Source organism: Ranitomeya variabilis, chromosome 4 (assembly GCF_051348905.1).
Source record: "Ranitomeya variabilis isolate aRanVar5 chromosome 4, aRanVar5.hap1, whole genome shotgun sequence".
Classification (NCBI taxonomy): domain Eukaryota; kingdom Metazoa; phylum Chordata; class Amphibia; order Anura; family Dendrobatidae; genus Ranitomeya; species Ranitomeya variabilis.
The window spans coordinates 57,548,918-57,569,391 of NC_135235.1; the positions used below are offsets into that span (position 1 = coordinate 57,548,918).

General features: G+C 42.3%; 1 protein-coding gene across 2 annotated transcripts in view; it reads left to right on the plus strand.

Annotated features, from left to right (window-relative positions):
• The window catches only part of LOC143769738 (uncharacterized), a 40,346-nt gene extending 25,428 nt beyond the window's left edge, over positions 1-14,918 (plus strand). For both annotated transcript variants that reach the window (XM_077258559.1, XM_077258560.1), the window contains exons 2-10: positions 2,975-3,050; positions 4,643-4,774; positions 6,959-7,082; positions 7,257-7,317; positions 7,964-8,010; positions 8,099-8,174; positions 9,149-9,223; positions 11,052-12,605; positions 14,168-14,918. In XM_077258559.1, the coding sequence (XP_077114674.1) occupies positions 2,975-3,050; positions 4,643-4,774; positions 6,959-7,082; positions 7,257-7,317; positions 7,964-8,010; positions 8,099-8,174; positions 9,149-9,223; positions 11,052-12,605; positions 14,168-14,360 (2,338 nt within the window). In that variant the 3' untranslated portion in view covers positions 14,361-14,918. The remainder of the gene's footprint in view (positions 1-2,974; positions 3,051-4,642; positions 4,775-6,958; positions 7,083-7,256; positions 7,318-7,963; positions 8,011-8,098; positions 8,175-9,148; positions 9,224-11,051; positions 12,606-14,167) is intronic.
• The last annotated feature ends 5,556 nt before the right edge of the window (positions 14,919-20,474 follow it).

Sequence of the window (20,474 nt, forward strand, 5' to 3'; positions counted from 1 at the left end):
CGTTTCCTGAACGTGGAAACATACCCTCACTCATCTTGGGAGACGGAGACGTTTTTAGGGCCTTTTCACACTGTCTTTGTATGTGCAGAGAAAGCCCTTGGCGCTTTTTAACCTGTTTGTCGCCTCCCCGGGCAGAGCTGGAGAGGAAGCTTACATAGGAGGGATCCTTTAACAACTAATTGACTCTCTGATTCTGTATATACAGTGTGTCTGTAAAGTCATGGTGCACTTTTGACCAGTCACTGGAAAGCACCAAAAAAAACGATAGAAATGTGAAATCTGCTCCAAATAAAAGAAAAACTCTCCCAGTTTCATACATATTCAGTGCAGTTCGATGTGGGCTCCATTTGTTGCCCTACACACATCTAAACGATAGCATAAGCTTGTGGTTGCATGATGTCACAGACCTGGCAGTGTATTAATCAGAGTTCAGTTTATCAAGGGTTAATCTGACTGGGAGTTCATCAACAGCTTAAATGAGTTTGTGTTGTTTGATTGGTTCTTATCTCTCCTCATGAACAGGTCTGATATGATTGGGCCAGAGAAAGGGCACCAAAATGTAAACTATAAAAGTGCACCATGACTTTACGGACACACTGTATTTTAATGGATTCAGGAGGCAAATAAAAAATCATTTTTAATTTAAAGGTGTTTTGGGGGCTATGTATAAAACTAGGGCAGGAGTCCAACGTGCTGAATCCCACCAATGTATGATGCACTGTTTAAGGGCCCCTTCACACTGTGCAATCAAAGTCTGAACGAGCGTTCGATTTGTGACGTTTATCCGTCCTCGTTCCGAGGTTGCAAAGTGTGACATGGCGTTACGATTTGCGACGCAGCCCAGCATCGTACGATGTGAAAGAAAGAGCAGAACTTTCTTTCGTCGTAAATGTCTCGCTGTGGCGGTCGAAATCGTAGTATGTGACGGCGGTCATACGAGCTCGTAATGCGACTACGTGGGTTGGGCTTCCGCATACCTGTCTCCTGATTGGGCGTGACGTTTTAGCACGCCCATGCTGGTAATACGTCACGCTCGGAGTCGTAGGACTATGGCGGTGTGAAGGGTAGCGTACGATTGCGACGCGTGACGTTCACATCGCAACTACGTCAGAAAAAGCGTTAACATCGTAGAGTGTGACCGCTGGCTACGAGCTCGTACTGCGATGTCGAATATGACGCAAATGCGTCGTAATCGTAGCAGAATCGACCAGTGTGAAGGGGCCCTAAGACTTTGCTCGTTCTCACTCCTAGCAGTCTGCATGTGACGGCTCATTTGCACTTATCTGATAATGTGCGACCACTTTCCTTCCCACGACTCCTAATAGGCTGAATTGTAAGAGAAGCTGTGCGCCCGAGGAGTCTTACAAAGTGACGTTCAGCAGGATTCTCTGCCCAAATTGTCAGAAACATCCCACCTGTTTGGGAGAAGACAAGTAGAAAAAGGGGAAAGAAAAAGGGGACGATCAGCAGCAAGTTGGATGAAAAGTCCAAAAATCATGTACATTCCAGTAACCAGCCTTAAGATTGAAAATGTTGAAGACTCGTGTTGTTCCCACTTCAATTCTTAGGCCAAAAGACGCTTGATTTTACATTCTATACATTTTGTCGAGAAATGTAGAGGTTTTGCCTAAATTGGAGGAACTTCCGTCAGGTCACAAGGGAATGTTAGTAACTGATTCCCTGGGGCATCAGTTTGAGCAGTAAATCCGAGATATAGAGGACGCTACTCGGCAATTGTTGGGTTTGTCCCAGTGTATGAGTTGTGCGGATGTAGAAATACACATGGAGATTTTGATGGTGCTTTTTGAAACCAAGCCAGCAGTGGATCCAGCAGGACGAAAGCAGAGCACTTCAATACCTGATCCATCCTTGCTTTGTGCTGAGCTGCATGTCTAAGCCTATGTTCACACTGCTCTCTTGGCAATAAAAAAAAAACCCTGCTGTGTTCGAAATGTGTGTTTTTGTCTCATTTTTCACCACGTTTTTTGGGGTAGAATACATGTGTGATTTGTCTAAAGTACATGCTTAATAAAGTTAGTTTTATTCAGCAGAAATGCTACAAAAAACATTGCAAATTTTTTTTATTTTTTTTTTTTGAACCATGCTTTCTATGGGGGATAAAAAAAAAAAAAAGGGGGAATCGACATCCTGCATATTTAAAAAAAAAAAAAAACGCTGCAGTTCCCACTCAGTGAGGAAGAAAAGTGCATAAGATTTCTGAAACTTTTGCTGGTACTTATTTGCACAAACGCTGCAAAAACCCTGTATGTGAACAGAACCTAATGGATTTTATACACCAGACCAGTTTGTGGCGGGGGTCTGTAATTAATACATTTCACCCTTTGTCATTATCAAAAATTATGGCAAATACCATATTCGAGCCATAATTTCTACCTTATTTTTCTTTCCGTCACTTGCGGCACTTCTCTAAACAGTAGGCAGATCTGGGTGGAAGCGGTCAGGAGTCCGGACTACGTCCAATCCAACGATCATGCTATAATATACACTCTCAGATGACATAGATTAGATTTTTATTTTTTTTGTATACTCCGAACAAAAGACACTTTTTACTAAATTGGGCACATTTCACGGTAGCGGTCTATTTGTTCGACACGCTGGATTTATTCCATTTGACTCTATGGGAATCAGTTCTGCAGCTCGCTCCTTTTGGGGGTCTCATTGCTTCTGGATCGGCCGAGCTGCAGATCTCTGTAATGGGTTGGTCGGCACTGGCAGATAAGCCCAAACCTTGTGGCTAATGGATCACACAGCACATGATGATGCAACTTGCAGAGTGGGCACAACCCTTTTACATTGTTAATAAATTAGGGACAGAAATGACATTGAGAAAATATATCATGTTCTATGTAATTGATTTAAAAATAAAAAAAGGGGGAAATTTTAAGTATTTTCACCTGAAAAAGTAGAATAAATATATGGCTGAAATGCTAAATTCAGTGTTTTTCTTCGACAGATGGCGCTCTTTGAAAGCAATTGGACAGCGGGTGCCAGGGTCTCGATTTATTGCCTTCAAAGTACCATTGAAAGGGGTAAGGAGGAGTGCCAGTGAATGTATGCTATACCGTGTATCCCACAGCAATAGTGCAATACTAGGGTCCTGGTGCTGCAGCAATTAAAGGGAAGCTGTCACCCCCAAAATCGAAGGTGAGCTAAGCCCACCTGCATCAGGGGCTTATCTACAGCATTCTGTAATGCTGTAGATAAGCCCCCGATGTATCCTGAAAGATGAGAAAAAGAGGTTAGATTATACTCACCTGGGGCGGTCCGATCCGATGGGCGTCGCGGTCCGGGGCCTCCCATCTTCATCAGATGACATCCTCTTCTTGTCTTCACGCTACGGCTCCGACGCAGGCGTAGTTTGTCTGCCCTGTTGAGGGTAGCGCAAAGTACTGCAGTGCGCAGGCGCCGGGCCTCTCTGACCTTTCCCGTCACCTGCGCACTGCAGTACTTTGCTCTTCCCTCAACAGGGCAGACAAAGTACGCCTGCGTCGGAGCCGTAGCGTGAAGACAAGAAGAGGATGTCATCTGATGAAGATGGGAGGCCCCGGACCGCAACGCCCATCGGATCGGACCGCCCCAGGTGAGTATAATCTAACCTCTTTTTCTCATCTTTCAGGATACATTGGGGCTTATCTACAGCATTACAGAATGCTCAGAGACCCGCCACTGCATTCGGTGCTGTACTTCACGTTCTATGTAGGAAGCCTCTGTGCTCTGTACGGACTGTAGCAGGATGTGAGGAGCGGAGGTCACATCCCCACATGTGGCCGCTCACAAACAGAGCAGAAATTTAACAGCAAGTAAACTCTGAAATTTCTCCAATACATGAATGCATTAAGAATCTGTGCGCCTGGGAAGCAACATTTAAGGGTGTTGTGTACACAATGTCTTTTTCAAGCTGATTCCACCTGAAATCTGCATGGAAAAAGTGCTTAAAATGCTAAAGAGTTAAGACCTGTACTGGAAGGTGCAAATGACTCGCTGTTCACACCTTCAGTCATTTTGAGCTTCTTTTAATGGCTTCAGGCTTAGAAAGCGGTGAAGCGGCTGAAAGTGATCGGTCCGCTCTTCAGCCGCTCGCTAGTTTATACAATTAAAGGCAAATATTCTCAGCGACCACAAAGACGCCAAAGTAGAATACCGCCGGCGGTGTCCTGAACTGTCTGCTGCTTCAAAAACGTTGCTGATCCGCCGGCGTCTAAAGGACGTGAGCGCATAACCCTAAGCTTGTGTTCTCTGGGATTGCTCCAATCTGACAACGTCACTCTTACACGAGAAAAGAATGTGCACCCCAGAGCAGGTAAAAGGTAACTGGACTGGCCAATGATTTTCTGGATTGGACAATTATATAGAGTGCATGTGACAGACCCCACTATTTGCCATTGGGGTGACTTGCTTCTTCACTGTCTGGCCGCCGTCACTGTCCTTGGCAGAGCTCCTTTCCATCTCCCTTTGACAGCTCATGGCTATCCTTATATGCATGGTACCCCTCGACCCTTCCCCTCCATAGGATATTTTCTGCAGTCTTTATACTTTTACCCATCATGTATTTTTCCTACATATTGGATTTCTCCAGCCTGTGAGGAGTTTCTTCTATACACGTCATGTGTCTTCCTTGCAGATCAATAATCAGCGTGTAACACAGACCCAGAAGTTTACACCTAAAGATTTACTTACCTCAATCCGTTCACAAAATGAAGAGCTGGGGCTGATCATAGACTTAACGAACACTGAACGTTACTACACCACTAAGGTAAGAGGAACGATTTCTGTATCGGCGACCTTCGATGTACCTAAACATCATGGTCGGATAGGGATTCCCAACCTTAGACGTGTGGATGAGTCTTGGCGATTGTGCAGGCACAGAAGCTGTGACCGTTTCCGGGAGCTCGGCTTACGTGACAGCCGAGACCCAATGCCAGGAGCAAGTGCCGCACTTCCCCCAGCTGTTTAACCCCCTATATGCTGATATTAATATAGATCGTAGCATTTGGGAGGCTAAGAGCGTGAGGGGGCTCCCTTTCCCGCCCGATAGGCGTCATCACGAGGGCCCGATCATTGCCATGGCAACCTGAGGTCATCATGACTACCTCTAGGTCAGCGAGCTACAGCAAATCTGTTAGACCATGCCAGGGGCCCATGGTCTAAGAGGCTTTTGTCAGTGCAGCACTGCCGACTATAACGCATTGCATTATACCAGTAAACAGACTGATACAAGTTAAGGTCCCATAGAGGGACTAAGTACAAAAGTATAAAAAAAGAATTGTATGTATCACAAATAATAAATGAAAATATTTTACCCAGAAATATATGTATATTTATGTAAAAAAAAAAAAAAAAAAAAAAAGAATAGACAAAAGTACACATTTGGTGTCGCCGCTTCCGGAAAAACCCGACCTACAAAACTGTCCCAATAGTTAATCCCTACAGTGAACACTGTCAAAACAAAAAAATTAAAAACGAGGTGAAAGAAAACTATGCTTTTACATCTTACTTTTTTGTCGTACAAAAAGTGGAATAAAACGCAGTCAAAAGTTGAATGGAAATAAAAATGGTATTGCTGAAAACGCCATCTTGTCCCGCAGAACATAAGCGCCATACAGCTCCATCAGCAGAAACCTAAAAAAAACTTAGTTCTCAGAATAAAGCAATGCAAAAATAATTGCAAAAGTAAAACTAGCAAATTGTGAAAGTGCCAATTTTTTTTTTTTTAAAAAGGTATACATTTGGTATTGCTGTACTCGTACAGAACCTAAGATTAAAGCTGCCTTATCAATTTTACTACAGTGAATTGCTATTTTTTTTTGTTCATTCTGCCTCTCAAAAGTCGGAATAGAAAACGATCAAAAAATGTTTTGTGCCCAAAAATGGTACCAATAAAAATGTCAACTCATCCCGCAAAAAAACAAGCCCCCACATAACTTCGTCAGACGAAATATGGAAAAATTATAGCTTTCAAAATATGGTGATGCAAAAACTAGTTTTGGAAAAAAAAAAAAAAGCATTGTTTAGTGTGACAGCAGCCAAACAGAAAACCCCCATATAAATCTGGTATTGCTGTAATCGCACCGACCAGAAGAATAGTCGTCTAATTGCTTATACTGCACAAGGAACGGCGTAAATAATAAATCCAATTGTTCACCTGTTGTTGATTTGTTAATTCTGCCTCCCAAAGATCGCAGTAAGGCGCAACTCCTATTTATCCTGCGCTCTACGCTGAGCGCTTACACCTGGGTTTCCATGTAATTCTCTGAAATATGTGATGCAGGTGGAATCCTAGGTTGAAGATTCCAAATAAGACAGACGGAGGCACTGTGGATGCTGTCTGGTCTGTGTTTTAGCAGTACCTCTCTTTTAGGCGTGCACAAAGCGCAGCTGACCATAGTTTTGTGCACTTCTGAAAAGGACACCGCTGAACAGATTCCTGACGGAGTCCAAAGTAACTCCACTGCCTCATAGTGAATGGATCCCTCGGGGGTTTCATCTGAATCACATCACTCAGAGATTTAGATGGAAACCCCAAAGTAAGTGCTCAGCGTAGAGCGCCGGATAAATGTGATCCCAAACATCATGTAAAATGTTCTAAACAAAATCTTAAAATCAATCCACAAAAAATTCAAGTCCTCTCTCAGGTGTGTCACCTGTCAGTGGAAATATATGGGGCTCCACATTACTGGGTAGCACAAAGGAGGGTTTCCATTTATGATCTTTTATATTATATCCATGAGATGGGTAGTCCTTGTATGATCACAGGGGTCTACCCCGCTCATTAGGATGGGGGTTGGATTTCCTCCTTACTCCTGTTCTAGTCACTCCTTAGGGCCCAAATCCGTCTGACATTTATCACCTGTTCTACGAATGGCTAATAAATGCCCATTGCTGGGAACCTGTGTGAAGAATTGTTTGGCGTCATTAATGAATGTTCTTTCTTATAAAGGATTTGCCAAAAAGCGTGCAGTATGTGAAACTCCACACCGTAGGACTTAAAATCCCAGATGACGCCACCATCCACCAGTTCAAGAGGGTCGTATGGAAATTTTTGGCCGCTAATTCCGATAATGGTAAGAATTGTATGGCTGCAAAGTTTCCTTGTTTATTGTCATCTCCTTTTCAGAACAATTGTTCTGTAGCTGCTCTGTACTGAGATGTCAGGAAATATTATAAAGTGTAGTTACCACTTCTCCAGAAGCAAGTAAAGAAATGAAGATGTTTTTGTTTGTTTTTTGTCTTACTAGATAAACTCATCGGTGTTCACTGTACAACTGGAATCAACAGGACCGGATATCTTATATGCAGGTAAGGTACATGCCCTGCTCTCAGCACATGTCTGGAGCTTTCTGTTTTAAGAGTTGTCCACTTTCAGAAACGTTTTTTCTATAAGCTCAATTAGTGGTAAAAATAAAACTGGGCCTAATTCCCCTCCCCAGGTCCCGTGTCGAGTCTCCGCCGCTGCTCCCAGTGACATCAGCACTGCAGACAACAGACACATTGGAAGCAGCAGCGGAGACTTGGTGCTGGACCTGGGAAGGGGACGTAAACCAGTTTTGTTTTTACTACAAATTTTACAAGAAGAACTCGTCTGAAAGGGGACAGCCCCTTTGAAGGTGAATTTGCCCTGTATGACTTGCCAATGATAAATGACCCTCAGTTAGCAGTCATTTATTAGCCTGGTCGAGCGCAGTTTGAGCACAGAAAGGTCGTGAATGTAATCATTTTGTATGCATAGAATGTCATTGTTCTCTGCAGCACCTGTCTAGAATAATGATTCTGATTCAAGCCAATAAATAATTTCACCCGACGAACGAGCGTGTTGCTTGCTGATTGTCAGCCTGATTACACGGATGATTATCAGGAATCAAGGGCTCCTAGGAACGCTCGTTCCCTATAATCGGCCAGTGTAGAGTCACACTTACCCTATCTCATGCACTCTTTTTGCAACTAGGTACCTGATTGATGTTGATGAATGGGTGCCACTGACTGCGCTATCTGGTGAGTCTACAGATATATCCGTATAGGTTTATGTATTTACTTAGAAACCCCAAGAAAATAACTTACTTGTTCCACAATTCTTCTAAAGCATTTGGTCAGGCTCGAGGCCACCCAATCGAAGGAACAGTCTACATTGAGGACATTGTGAAAGGACCTCCTCGAAGGTATGGAACCACTGATTGGGGCTATGCTCTGACGTGGTGCATTTTCCTAATTGTTACAATTGGGCTGAAGATAAAATCACAGGATCTGTTGCTGCCATTTATATAAAAGCTGCAGGATTTTTGATGTGAGATGTGGAAAGTATTCATATGTCAGAAAGGCAAAAAAAACATTTTAGGGGGTCCGTACTTCGCATATCTGGCAGTGGGAGCTGAAGTAAACCTGCAAAACAGACTTGTGTGGAGGACTAATGTAGAATTAACAAGGTGTTAATAGGATGTGTCATGGCAGATGTCAGTTTAGTCTCTGTTCACATCTGCACCATTTTCAAACACTTGATCAGTCATATCGGAGGAGCTGGTAGCCCTCCATCACGTGACGGGAAGAAACTACAAATCTCGGGGAGCCCATACCTGTTAGATAAAATTCTATTCAAGTGCTTGATTTGGACCATGAAGTCTGATCATCGACTGGTTAGGCAAAACAATAGTTCTTTGTCTTACAAAACATCCATTGGGCTCGTTGGATTTTTTTTCTGACCTATAAGAGCTGGTTGCAACATGCGCCCCAAAAAATCCAATATTGGCTGATGGGTCAAGAGTAGTGATGAGCGAAGGTGCCAAGATAAGGTGTTATCTGAGCATGCTCGGGTGCTAACCGAGTGATTTCGGCATGCTCGAAAAATATGTTCGGGTCCCCGCGGCTACATGTCTCGCGGCTATTCGACAGTGTATGGGCGCTATTATTGTGCCACATGACAACTGGTCATATTGAGGAATTGTAGCAGCTTTGACATCAACAATATATTAGTAGGTGTTACTACTCCTTGTAAGAAAATCTGTGTTGAAATCTGCCCACTTCACCGCCCCTTTAAAGATTATTTCATATTTAACTTTAGCATTTGCTTTGCAGGATTTTACAGCTTTTTGAGTGTTTGGGTTTTTTATGTTTATTTTGTGTTTTGTTTTTTTTATAGTAATATTGGCATAGATTTGCCTCCTGCCATTGACGAACCAAGAGAAATGGATAATGACAGTGACGATATGCACAGGTAAGTGTTTGTGCTGTAAAGGCGCGGTATTGGTAACTAGTAGCAGTAGTTTCTACTACAATGACCCAGAGGAACTTTTTTGCCATACAGTGTCCTACATTTAATATGGAATCAAGTAACCAATTAGAAGGATTTTTGATACCTGTATGAATTGTGTGAACTGAGGCCTGAAACCAGGAACCACTCATTAGATTTCTATGCAATGGTGAAAATTTTCCCAGACAAGGGTGGATAATGAACGTGTGTTTTTTCTTTGCAGTTTTTGTTACCACTAAAAAAAAGAGTATATTTGGATGTTATTTTTGTAGTTTGTATAGTCTGATCATGACTTTAAAGTTAAATGCTTCCCTTTAATTATGGAGTAAAAAAAGCATATATAGTACATAAATGCTCGTATTGAAAACATGACCCAAAACCTGTCAAATGACTTTGTGTCTCACAGTAAATATAGTATAATAATTTTTTTGTGGAGAGTACATTTCCTTTTGTAGGTGTACACACTGGAATACCTTAGTATCTAAGAATTGATTTTAAAAAATAAAGTAAAATTCAGTATTTTGTTTGCACATAAATTTGTCATTTTAGCTAACTAAGGTGTACACATGTCCTTCAGGTTATGTTCCTACTTTGGGTAAATGCAATTTTTTTTTTCCCGTTTTGTTTAATGGTAATCTGTCAGCAGGTTTTTGCTGTGTCGAGAGTCTGATTCTAGCAATGCGTCACTTAGTGGGCTGCTAACTGCAGTTTTGATAAAATCCCTGTTTTCTCGGGAGTTGTAGCAGTGCTGTGAACACTGAGCTGTGTATACTGAGCTGTGTATAGCTCCGCCCCTCATTGGCTCTTCCCTGTGAGCAAGCTGCCAATCAATGTTGTGGGCGGAGTTATTCAGATTAGCTGGACTGCATGGCACGTGACCGCTAGTCCTGCAGTGATAATCTCCTGCTGGTAAAACACTGATTGTATTGAAACTACAGCAAGCTACACATTCCTGAAGTCAGGCTCTCTGCCCCTACATCATGCTACTATCAGATTAAATGTCAAAAACCTGCTGACAGATTTCCTTTAACAGTTCAAGCAAAGTGGATGGGATGTGATTTCATGATAACTCCTGCCCACTGTGTTTTTCGGTGCCCTTTTTTTTATGTAGGCTTCCTGCTTCAAGTGTGCACCAAAAATGCAGCAAAAAAACAATAATGAGAGCAGGTTGCTAGGGCGTAATTTGTTGCGGACACCTGCTGAAAAAAAATGCAGCTTTTTTGCACTTAGGAACATGGCCTTAGATATGTCAGGAGAATGCGGCTTCTGCTGACAGCTTAACTCTCCTGACTCCGCCATGCTTATCGGGCTCAGCCATACGTGTATGTGTTTTCAATGGAGAGCAAGGAGAAAACCAAAGGCTTTAGCTCATCAGCTGGTTAATGACAGCGATTACTCACAAATCCATGATAGACACACTCTCCTGAGCTCAGCCCTTTTATTTGAATGGGTATGGTAGAATTCCCCTAGGGCCGGTTTCACAAGTCCAACATTCCCTGTCCCAAGGCTGGACTGTGATGTCCTGACCAGCAGCAGGTCTCCTGACCCCGACAGCCTCATATATGCCTGTGAAGGTGTTGATTTCAGGTCAGGAGACCCTTGTCTGGTCTGAACTTGGACTGAGAATGTTGGACATGTGATAAATGCTTTACTTTGAGGGATCTTCATTACATGGTATGTCCAGGTCATAGATGCATTTGCCACTAAAAGCGCCAATTTTCTTTTTTAACTCCGTCTTTGGATTAATGAGACGTACGCTTATAGATATGTTTTAATGTTACCCGTCTTGCAGGGATCGACGATCACAACAATATTCCATGAGATCGCTACTTGAGCTTATTCCCAGAAATGAATATGCAGATTTTGATGCCAGAGATCCAAGGCCATTACCACTTATGAGAGCTAGGTCAGACGAATATCAGGATGACAGCAGACACTTATTCAACCCAAGACCTGAATTTATGAACAGAAGGCCACCATTTGGCGACATGGATGACGATATTGATCTTCGCATGCCATCGGAACGTCGAGGTATTCCGCCCGGTATGGCAGAACTTCTGAAGGCCCCTGAAAGGCTTCGAAGACCAGCTGATTTTAATCCAGATGGCAGATTTCAGTCCGGACCAGAAAACAGACGAGACTTGTATGGATCCGAACCAAGGCCTCTTATGGATCTTCGAGACGGGCCACATGGGATACAACACGAACAGGGCGGGTATAATGAAAGAATGAGAGTCCGGCCGGGCCCAGGGCAAGGCTTTGATGAATATGACGCTCCTCCTTCCAATCGTGTGCCGCCATTTCCACCGGGAAGAATGAACATTGCTGAATATGATGTCCAAGAGGCAGCACGTCGGGGGCGTTCATTAATCAACGAATTAGATTATCTAGACAGATTGCGTCGCCAGGAATTTCCAAGCGAGGAAAATGAAAATGACGGGTTTGACCCAAGAGATCATGAAATGATGAGCGGCGGTCCTTATAATGAGAGGATGCAACCACAAAATGTAAGGACACAAGAAGGTCCTATGAATGATAGAATGAATGCCAGGAGTGCACAGCTTCACAATGAGTCGCTGAATGAACCAAGACCCTTAATGGATAGATGGGACGTGGAAGACCCTGTACCTGAAAGAATTCACCCAAGAAATCCAAGGTTTATCGAGGGTCCTGTAAACGAAAGATTTCCCCAAAGAGAAGCCCAAGGTTTTAGAAATCCTGCAGATCAGAGGATGCACCTACAGGATGGAAGGTTAATGAATGGACCGATGACTGAAAGGATGCAGTCCAGAGATGCACAGTTCATGGAAGGCCCAATGAATAATAGGATGTATTCCGGGGATCCACGACAAACTGAGGCTTCGGGAAATAATCCGACCCAGACGAGAGTTACAAGACTTATGGACATTCCTATGAATCAAAGGTTGAACCCTAGGGATGGACAGGCTATGGAAAATTCTATGAATAACAGAATACCACCAAGACCATTGACTAGAGGAATGGGTACAATAATGACCCCAAGAGATTCAAGACCCATGGAGGGACCCCTGACTACAAGAATGCATCCAAGGACTGACCGAGCAATAATGGAGGGGACCATGAATAATCAAATGTATTCAAGAGAAGCAAATGAACGTATGCCCCTAAGAGACACCCGACCTATGGAGGGGCCCATGAATGAGCGAATGTACCAGCGGGATGCACCCACCATGATGCAGCGTCCCATGAATGAACAGATGCACCCACAAAATACTCACACTGTGGAGCGCCCTATGACTGAGAGCATGTATCCACAGAATGAAGAATACCCAATAAACAAGCAAAGAGGCTTAATGAATGTCACAAGGTAAACGGCATTAATCATTATACATTTCAGCTCCTCTTACTTTGCAATGTTTTCCTTTCGTGAAATGCATGTGTCGTGTGCATCCCCCGATGTATATGTATAATGGAAATCTGTGGTATCCATCACATAGCAGTGCACTTTAGGAGAACGAATATTGCACAGGATCCATCCCCCTACACACACGGATGGCGGTTTCTCTCATTTGTACTTCTCAGAATCTATTTACATACAGAAATATTGGTGAAGCCATTTGTAGAGATCCCATATGCATATCAGGCAGGAAGAGCACTGTGGGTGTGTAGATGCACTAGGAAGAAGCTAAGTGCACTGACACACCCTCAGTGCACTTCCATCCTGATTTGCATATGGCTACTATACATAGACATAGCACATTTTCACATATGGAAGTAGTGGTGACATGCTCCTTTTAAAAGACTGCCTTTGCCCAGATCCCTTTTTTTTTTTTTTTTTTAACTAGTATGTGTCTAGACATGGGTGCAGGTTTACCGATCTGGTGATGGGTCGCCCCCTTCGTTGCTCTATACGAGACCTGTGCTTACTGCTGCTCAGACCCATTTAGAGGACACTATGTATAAACCATGAAGGGGAGGGAGAATCTACTGGAATCAACTGGTCCGGGCAGGATCCCAGAGTTGAACCATTGTCAATTTAATATTGATGGTCTATCTTAAATGGCCAAAAAACATTAAATAAATCAACAGCTGAACATAAGAATCTTTGGAATATGTATTAAATATATCTTCTTTCTCCACTTATGTCCACTTCAACTTCCCCCTCCACCCCTTGAATGCATTGTCCACTCTGAAAAACTGTCGGGTTACCACTGCTATCATACTCTGGGGAGGAGAAGTCTGGAGCAGTCAGCACAGTGCAGCATCAGGCAACTGTTATACATCCTTACTGTGCTGGATTCACAGCCACACATCTCAGTACTGGTGTATAACGTCCTCCATGAGCTGCAGCTTCTGGACATGTGCTACAAAGAGAAAGGAGAGCAGAAATCCCTCATGTCTGTGTGTGCTGTGCATCGGGGACATCATAGCAGGTAGTTTGCACCCACTAGATCAGAGAGGACTGGGAAATAGAAATAGAGCCTGCAGAGGGACACAAGGTGAAGATGCAGAATATACGTCATATAATGGCCAGAAATAGTGTTACTCATATATATATATATATATATATATATATATATATATATATATATATATATATATATATATATATATATATACACACACACGACGGGTACACTAAAAGGCTAGACTATCCGTTTCAAAATACTAGAAAAACTCTCAAAAAGAATCCACCTGAATGTACATCTGATGACCATGGATCCCCTAATTGTCCACTGTCTCCAGGGAAAGCTTTGGATGACCAAAGTAGTATTACAGGCGATCGTGTGAAGTCTGCCGGGGTGGGAGCTGCTCATTTTATGGCTCTGTTGTGGCTAATGGTGGAGCTGCCCCTCTGCGATACCTGTATGACGTTATGACTGTATGATGAATAAATACGCTTTTTTAATATTTTTTTTACCTCCCAAGACCCTTTGAAGGAAGAAAGATGAATCCATCTGAAGATGTATTCAGAGCAACTAACAGATTCGCTCCATATCCTGCCCTGATGAAACTAGGACAACCTACAGGACCGCCGAGACTTGACAACAGAGACCCCCATGAGATGTTGCCTCCATCCCAGGATCCCAAACCTTTCCCACGAAGAAGCCGATTTAACTAGAATCTTGTTTTTTAATTTTGGGAGTTGGTAGTTGTAAAGATTTCTTGTACTTCTATTTGTAAAATGTTCTAATGTCATAGACCTAGTAGTAAATATGATCCTCTTTAGTTTTCTTACCAATTTTTCTTTTATTTTTGTTTGTTTGTTCTTTTTTAATATTCCGATACCAGGTATTCTTATATTATAACTAAAGAATTTTCGGCTGATTTTCACTCGCTGTAAAAATCTGCTAAGATGCTACAATTATAAAATCATTTTATTGTCAGTTACCCAATACTCCAATGTGGCCCCACGATGCCTCTGATCTGCAACCAACATACAAAAGACACATTTTGTTTGTTACTTTTGTACTTTGGTGTGTTAAGGGCATCACAGTACTAGTTAATAGTTTACCAGTAGTTTGGTGCCATCCGAACCCTCCGTATTATTGTATCATATGCTCGCTAGGACTTTTTGCTTCAGATCAGATTGCAGCCGTATTCCAGAATTTGCTAATTCGATGCATTTTTTGCTGTAATATGTTATCAGATATTAAACTGTGTGCCGGTGTTGTGTTTACTATGTCTTTTTAGTGTGTTTTTTGTGTGTGATTCAAGTATTGGCATCAAATCTATAGGTACTGACTGCGGTGATCCTGCCAATATTGTTTTTGAGGGAGGAGTTTTTAAAAGCCCTCCAAAAAAAACTAAGGGAAAAATATGTAGTTTTCCAACAACAACAAAAAAATGAAAAAGCCAAAGAAAACTGGAACGAGGCCCAAACAAACTAACAAATGGGCACAGAAAAGTGAAATGTTTAGGAAGACACAGATGGACATTGAGCTGAGGAGGTTTGGTGATAAAGTGGGGAGGCTACTAGCAAATTGGGCAAAAGGTAGAAAGGGAAAAAATATATATATTAAGCATAAAGAGGGTCTAGTAGTGGATAATTCTGAAGAAATAAACTCAATCCTGAGGGATTTTTATGCAAACTTAGAAGAGTCACAGGGGGAGGTCAGAGGTGGAGATTTCTTGAGTAAGCTTACTATACCTAATGTCACAGAAACACATTTGACTATGCTAAATGAGGAAGAAGTGAAGAGCACACTATTGGTGGTCTCCCTGCTGGAGAAGCTCCTGGTCCTGATGGGTTCATGGATGATTTCTTCAAAGTCATGACCTAACAAATGGCTCCGATTCTAATTAAATGGTATAATGAGATACTACGAGGTTGAGACTTGTTGGGGGGCACTAATATGGCTCATGTAAGATAAGCTTGATAACCAAAGATGGGGAATAACACGGTGGATCCAGCATCCTAGAAACCTATCTCTCTGATAAACCATTATTATTATTATTATTATTATAAACCAGGATTTCAAAATAATTTCCAAACAGATTGGCAGACATACTCCCAGCTCTAGTGTCATCAGCTCCGGTTGGCTTTGGCAAGGGTTGAAGTGCGGTTACAAATGTTAGACGGACATTATCAGCCTTAGACGCAATAAAAAGTGTAGAGAATAGGACATCCATCGGACCGCAGCGGAAACGCCCCTGGGTGAGTATAATCTAACCTCTTTTTCTCATCTTTCAGGATACATCGGGGGCTTATCTACAGCATTACAGAATGCTGTAGGTAAGCCCCTGATGCCGGTGGCCTTAGCTCACCCTCGATTTTGGGGATGACAGGTTCCCTTTAAGCTTTACGCTCGCTAAAAGGACGCACCAGGGGTGTCCTTTGTCATTGCTTATATTTGATTTAGCACCTGAACCGTTGGGATGCTACTTGGACCAACATGAGGTATTTGAAGGGCTAAGAGTAGAGGGCATATGGATCAAAGCCTCATATTTCGCGGAATACATAATACTTTATATGGCAGATGTGGAGAGAGATTTTCCAGAAGTATTAGATCTCTCAGAAATTTTTGGTACATTTTCAGGCTTCACCTTAAATAAAAGTAAATGTGAAATTCTACAATTGTCAGAAAAAGATAGAAATGATACAGGGAAAAAATAAATATGTGGTTTTCCTGTAGCTGGAACACATATCATATATTTGGGTATAAAGTTAGGAAAAATAACGGACTCGATCTATAATTTTACATTTCCCCCAGTTCTATCTAAAATACAACAGGAACTGGAAAGTTGGTAAAATCTTCCTTATTGGGAAGGATACATCTTTTAAAAAATGGTGAGTATTTCAAAATTCAGGATACACCTTGTAAAAATAGTATTTCAAAACGCGTGTATCCACTACAGATAGTACCGGTTACCTAACACATGTAGATGTGGAGAGGATAAATTATTACTATTATACATTTTTATAGCGCCATTTATTCCATGGTGCTTTACATGTGAAAAAGTAGGCAAATATTGACAAATACAATTAAACATGAGCAAAAAACAAGGCATACAGGTACATAAGGAGGGAGGACCCTGCCCGCGAGGGCTCACAGTCTGCAGGGGATAGGTGAGGATACACTAGGAGAAGGTAGAGCTGGTTGGCAGCTGTGCAGTAGGTTGAGGATCACTGTAGGCTTGTCGGAAAAGTGAGTCTTCAGGTTCTTTTTGAAGGTTTCTGTGGTAGGCGAGAGTCTGATGTGTTGTGGTAGAAAGTTCCAGAGTATGGGGGAAGCACGGGAGAAGTCTTGGATGCGGTTGTGGGATGAAGAGATGAGAGGGGAGTAGAGGAGGAGATCTTGAGAGGATCGGAGGTTGCGTGTAGGTAAGTACCGAGAGACCATGTCACAGATGTATGTCGGAGACAGGTTGTGGATGGCTTTGTATGTCATTGTGAGGGTTTTCAGCTATCGGGAAATTCATGTGAAAGGGTCGAAAGCCCCATATAAAATTTATAAACAAAGTAAGAAGGGGGAGCAAATCTACCAGACATAAGGAGATAGAACCTGGCGTGTATTACCCGGCACTTAATAGAGTGGTTGAAAGATACTAATATTCTTTGACACGGTCCTGGAAAAATCCTATGCAGATCCATGGAATCTAGTTGCAGTATTGCACACACCACAAAATCTAATGCCTAGCAAAATTAAAAACACGATAGCAACATGGAAAGAAATAAAAAAAAGACTAAAGGTATCGTGGAGAAATTCAAGAGATTTGCCCTTGTCGGGGGAATCCAGCGTTAACGGCAATTAGGGGAGAACAGATGATTCCAGGAATGGAAGCTGAAGAGGATACTCAAAATAGCAAATTTATTGCACAAAGAAGAGAGTAGGTGGTTGACGACAAAAGAGATTGTGTCAAAATTTTAACCCCTTCATGACCCAGCCTATTTTGGCCTTAATGACCTTGCCGTTTTTTGAAATTCTGACCAGTGTCCCTTTATGAGGTAATAACTCAGGAACGCTTCAACGGATCCTAGCGATTCTGAGATTGTTTTTTCGTGACATATTGGGCTTCATGTTAGTGGTAAATTTAGGTCGATAATTTCTGAGTTTATTTGTGAAAAAAAACGGAAATTTGGCAAAAAATTTGAAAATTTCACAATTTTCACATTTTGAATTTTTATTCTGTTAAACCAGAGAGTTATGTGACACAAAATAGTTAATAAATAACGTTTCCCACATGTCTACTTTACATCAGCACAATTTTGGAAACAATTTTTTTTTTTGCTAGGAAGTTATAAGGGTTAAAATTTGACCAGTGATTTCTCATTTTTACAACAAAATTTACAAAACCATTTTTTTTAGGGACCACCTCACATTTGAAGTCATTTTGAGGGTTCTATATGGCTGAAAATACCCAAAAGTGACACCATTCTAAAAACTGCACCCCTCAAGGTGCTCAAAACCACATTCAAGAAGTTTATTAACCCTTCAGGTGTTTCACAGCAGCAGAAGCAACATGGAAGTAAAAAATGAACATTTAACTTTTTAGTCACAAAAATGATCTTTTAGCAACAATTTTTTTATTTTCCCAGCGGTAAAAGGAGAAACTGGACCACGGACGTTGTTGTCCAATTTGTCCTGAGTACGCTGATACCTCATATGTGGGGGTAAACCACTGTTTGGGCGCACGGCAGGGCTCGGAAGGGAAGGAGCGCCATTTGACTTTTTGAATGAAAAATTGGCTCCAATCTTTAGCGGACACCATGTCACGTTTGGAGAGCCCCCGTGTGCCTAAACATTGGAGCTCCCCCACAAGTGACCCCATTTTGGAAACTAGACCCCCCAAGGAACTTATCTAGAAGCATAGTGAGCACTTTAAACCCCCAGGTGCTTCACAAATTGATCCATAAAAATGAAAAAGTACTTTTTTTTCACAAAAAAATTATTTTAGCCTCAATTTTTTCATTTTCACATGGGCAACAGGATAAAATGGATCCTAAATTTTGTTGGGCAATTTCTCCTGAGTACACCAATACCTCACATGTGGGGGTAAACCACTGTTTGGGCACATGGTAAGGCTCGGAAGGGAAGGAGCGCCATTTGACTTTTTGAATGAAAAATTATCTCCATCGTTAGCGGACACCATGTCGCGTTTGGAAAGCCCCTGTGTGCCTAAACATTGGAGCTCCTCCACAAGTGACCCCATTTTGGAAACTAGTCCCCCAAGGAACTCATCTAGAGGCATAGTGAGCACTTTAAACCCCCAGGTGCTTCACAAATTGATCCGCAAAAATGAAAAAGTACTTTTTTTCACACAAAATTTCTTTTAGCCTCAATTCTTTCATTTTCACATGGGCAACAGGATAAAATGGATCCTAAAATTTGTTGGGCAATTTCTCCTGAGTATGCCGATACCTCATATGTGGGGGTAAACCACTGTTTGGGTGCACGGCAAGGCTCGGAAGGGGAGGCGTGCCATTTGACTTTTTGAATGGAAAATTAGCTCCAATCGTTAGCGGACACCATGTCGCGTTTGGAGAGCCCCTGTGTGCCTAAACATTGGAGCTCCCCTACAAGTGACCCCATTTTGGAAACTAGACCCCCCAAGGAACTTATCTAGATGCATAGTGAGCACTTATAACCCCCAGGTGCTTCACAGAAGTTTATAACGCAGAGCCGTGAAAATAAAAAAATAATTTTTCTTTCCTCAAAAATGATTTTTAGCCCAGAATTTTTTATTTTACCAAGGGTAATAGGAGAAATTGGATCCCAAATGTTGTTGTCCAGTTTGTCCTGAGTACGATGATACCCCATATGTGGGGGTAAACCACTGTTTGGGCGCACGGCAGGGCTCGGAAGGGAAGGCACGCCATTTGGCTTTTTGAATGGAAAATTAGCTCCAATCATTAGCGGACACCATGTCGCGTTTGGAGAGCCCCTGTGTGCCTAAACATTGGAGCTCCCGCACAAGTGACCCCATTTTGGAAACTAGACCTCCCAAGGAACTAATCTAGATGTGTGGTGAGCACTTTGAACCCCCAAGTGCTTCACAGAAGTTTATAACGCAGAGCCGTGAAAATAAAAAATGTTTCCTTTCCTCAAAAATATTTTTTTAGCCCAGAATTTTTTTATTTTTGCAAGAGTAACAGGAGAAATTGGACCCCAAAAGTTGTTGTCCAGGTTCTCCTGAGTACGCTGATACCCCATATGTGGGGGTAAACCACTGTTTGGGCACATGCCGGGGCTCGGAAGGGAAGTAGTGACATTTTGGAATGCAGACTTTGATGGAATGGTCTGCGGGCATCATGTTACGTTTGCAGAGCCCCTGATATGCCTAAACAGTAGAAACCCCCCACAAGTGACCCTATTTTGGAAACTAGACCCCCCAAGGAACTTATCTAGATGTGTGGTGAGCACGTTCAACCCCCAAGTGCTTCACAGAAGTTTACAACGCAGAGCCGTGAAAATAAAAAATCATTTTTCTTTCCTCAAAAAAGATGTTTTAGCAAGCAATTTTTTATTTTCACAAGGGTAACAGGAGAATTTGGACCCCAATATTTGTTGCCCAGTTTGTTGTGAGTACGCTGATACCCCATATGTGGGGGTAAACCACTGTTTGGGCGCACGTCAGGGCTCGGAAGGGAAGTAGTGACATTTGAAATGCAGACTTTGATGGAATGGTCTGCGGGCGTCACATTGCATTTGCAGAGCCCCTGATGTGCCTAAACAGTAGAAACACCCCACAAGTGACCCCATTTTGGAAACTAGACCCCCGAAGGAACTTATCT